This window comes from Cervus canadensis, chromosome 2, assembly GCF_019320065.1.
Source record: "Cervus canadensis isolate Bull #8, Minnesota chromosome 2, ASM1932006v1, whole genome shotgun sequence".
NCBI lineage: Eukaryota > Metazoa > Chordata > Mammalia > Artiodactyla > Cervidae > Cervus > Cervus canadensis.
Window position 1 is genome coordinate 104,798,517 of NC_057387.1, and position 3,246 is coordinate 104,801,762.

Genomic DNA, 3,246 nt, shown 5'->3' on the forward strand with positions numbered 1-3,246 from the left:
CAACTGGAATTCCATCACCTGCGCTAGCTTTGTTCGTAGTGATGCTTCCTAAGGCCCACTTGACTTCACATTCCAGGATGTCTAGCTCTAGGTGAGTGATCACACCATTGTGATTATCTGGGTTGTGAAGATCTTTTTTGTACAGTTCTTCTGTGTATTCTTGCCACCTATTCTTAATAGCTTCTGCTTCTCTTAGGTCCGTACCATTTCTGTCCTTTATTGAGCCCATCTTTGCATGAAGTGTTCCCTTGGTATCTCTAATTTTCTTGAAGAGATCTCTCGTCTTTCCCATTCTGTTATTGTTCCTTCACTAGTCAGTAATACCCTTGAGGGTAGGGACTGTATCTTATTCATCTCTGCATATGGATTGATACCACTGTGTACCAGACCTAAGCCAAACACTGGTTATATTACGGTGAACTGAATAGATGATGCTTTTGTGTAGCTTATATCAGGCAGACGTTAAACACACAAATCCACAAATATACAAAATGTGATAGTGGAAGGTATTTATAAAGAATAACATTAAAGCTGAGACCCCAGTGTCAACGAGAAGGAGAGTGAGGCACACAAAGGCTCTGAGAAATAGGATTGCAGGCCAAGCTGGTCAATTGAAGGCCCAGCTGCCCGAGGGAGCAGGGGGCGTTTGGAGCAGGGGGCGTTTGCAGAAGATGCCGCGAGTGTGGGGTGAGTGGTGCAGGGCTGGGCAGGTCAGCAGGTACCCTGCTGTGAACTCCTTCTAAGAGCAGTGGGGAGGTGTGAATCGTGCGGTTAGATTTATTTACATTTTAAAAAGACAGCTGGCTGCCATGTGAAGGAATTGAGAGGCAGGAGTGGGTGAGAGGAAACTGGATAGAACACCCTCATGGTGGAGAGATGCTGAGATAGAGCGGCAGAGTCCAGGCAGACTTGAGGGGAAGACTTGCTGAGATTCATATGTTTTACAGAGGGGTGTGAGAGAAAAGGAGAAGCAAAGGATGGTCCCCAAGCATCTTCTCTGAGGATCTGTGAACGAGAAAGACTGGAGAAGAAATGCAGAAATGTTTGGTTTAGAACAGTTGTGAATGGGGTTGAAGAAGTGAGGCTAGAAGATGGGTGGGGATGAGTTTATGGGAAGTTTTGAATGTCAGCTGGAGGATTTAGGCATTTTTTCTGGTGGTGTCCTCACTCGGCGCCAGCAGCTGTGCGGTGCTTTCCATCCCCGCTGAGCCAGGGTCCGCTGACGAAGCTCAGTCTCTAGAGTCTCAGTGCTTGTTCCTTGCTTGCCTGCCTCCCACAGACCTCTGCCCTGTGCATGAAGGGAGATGGTGAAACACCCCACATTTAGGAGAGAGAACAGAGCATGTCATTGGGTGGACTAACCGAAGCGAATAGATGCTGGAGGCAGAGAATCTGCAGCGGACGCTGATCTGTGGGTCTGCAGTCTGCTCCCTGAGGCTTCCCTGCTCCGTCTAGCCAGGCCTGGGAGGACGCGGGTAGCCTCCTGCCCGCAGGAGAGGACCGTGACCGGCCCTGCCGCTCTGCTCCTCTTCGGGCTGGGCTGGGGGGCGCGGGGTGCGGCTCCCGGCCCCTGATGCCCGGCTCCTTGACTCCCGCGCAGGCGTCAAGCAGAAAGGCCCGGCGCTGAGCAGCAGCCTGATGCGCTCGGAGTCCGAGCTGGACAGTGACGATGCCATCTTCACGTGGCCAGACCGGGAGAAGGGCAAGCTCCTGCACGGTCAGAACGGCTCTGTGCCCAATGGGCAGACCCCGCTGAAGGCCCGGAACCCCCGCGAGGAGATCTTGTAGCTGCCTGGTCTGTCTCCTCAGGGTGGGGATTGGCAGTGCCAGGGTCCAGAGCATCGCCAGGCTGGTTCTCCTACCTCCCGCATCGGAGGGCAGCTGTTCTCCCAGCCTCTGCTGGTCACTCCATCCCAAAACCCTCAACCAGAGCCGCTGGTACTTGAATCCAGAGACATTCTCCAGGAACCCCTGAATGAAGCTGTGAACGAAGAGGTTTCCTCTTTAAACCTGTCTGGTAGGTCCCTCAAAATGTCCTCACCTCAGGGCCTCCTCTTTTTTGCACCCCTCCCCTGTTCCAAGGGTGGACACTGCCGGCTCCTGGCCTCCTCTCCAGCTCCTTGTTGGCAGGACTGCTGCCGCTGGGGCCCCTGCACGCGAGGCCTGACTGTGCCCCCCACCCCTGGGAACAAAACCAAGCCCCGCCAGCTCCTGGCCGCAGAAGCCTGCCTGCCTGCCTGTGGGCATATTCCTTGTTCTCTGCTTTGGGATGGAGCGTGCCCTCTCTCTCTCCGCTCAGAGGAAGTGGCGCCCCCTCCTCACCCTGCCTGAGTAGGGGAGGGCTGGCTGCTTCCGGAGAGGAGCGGGGCCCTGGCCGCGGGGCTGGTGGGTCGCAGTCGCCAGGCTGGACACAGGCTGCCACCCGTCTTCCTTCTGGCCACCCTGGCTGCTTCCAGAATCAGGCCCAAACTCCCTGTGCCCAGAGGAGACGGCGCGGACAGCCTGGACTGCCCTGGCATGAGAGGCATGTGTGACTGCCCCCCGCGGTCTCCGCTGTGTCCGCCTGTCCAAGCGCCGTCTCTCTGTGTCCCTGCACGTGTGTGGTAGAGTGAGTGTGAGCATCAGCTCCTCCTCAGGCTCTTGGCTCCTCACAAGGCAACCTTGACCTGGAGAGACTTTGAGCTTGGTGGAACAGAGACCCTCTGAATCCCTCTGGCCCTGTTCCTCAGCCATGAGGAACTGGTACCTCCACTGTGACGTCTGGGTGTTGAGGAGTGGGAGCTTTGGGGATGTGGCTTTTTAAAGAGAAACTTCCGGTTTATACTACTGCACTACAGTCTGTCGTGAGATGATTAAACGTGCTATTTAATTGTACACCTGCCTGTCGCGTGTGCTGCCGCGCGCTCCGTGGCCAACCTGCACTCGGGGCCAGCCTCGGTGCCTGTGATGCCTCCGACGGGCCATCGTGGGCCTGGCATCTGCACGGGTGGTCAGCAGCGCTAGGCCTCTCCCTCGGGGGCGGCCAGGCCCCTTCTGGCCAGCTGCTCCTTTTGTCTTTCAGGACGGGAGTTTTCTGTCATTTCTTCAGCCTTTTGTGAACACAGAATTGATACATATACGCACACGAACAACCCCCGCCCTCTTGCCCGTCTCCACCCCATGGACCAGCTGGGGACACACAGGGCCCTGACACCCAGCTGGGCCCCTGGCCTTCCCTCTTGGTTTCCAAAGCAGTGGGGCTCGGCC

At 56.3% G+C, this 3,246-nt stretch overlaps 1 protein-coding gene across 4 annotated transcripts in view; it reads left to right on the top strand.

The window, feature by feature from the left end:
• The window catches only part of KIAA0319L (KIAA0319 like), a 94,175-nt gene extending 91,301 nt beyond the window's left edge, over nucleotides 1-2,874 (top strand). For all 4 annotated transcript variants that reach the window (XM_043461936.1, XM_043461937.1, XM_043461935.1 and 1 more), the window contains exon 21: nucleotides 1,601-2,874. In XM_043461936.1, the coding sequence (XP_043317871.1) occupies nucleotides 1,601-1,788 (188 nt within the window). In that variant the 3' untranslated portion in view covers nucleotides 1,789-2,874. The remainder of the gene's footprint in view (nucleotides 1-1,600) is intronic.
• Nucleotides 2,875-3,246: the final 372 nt, after the last annotated feature.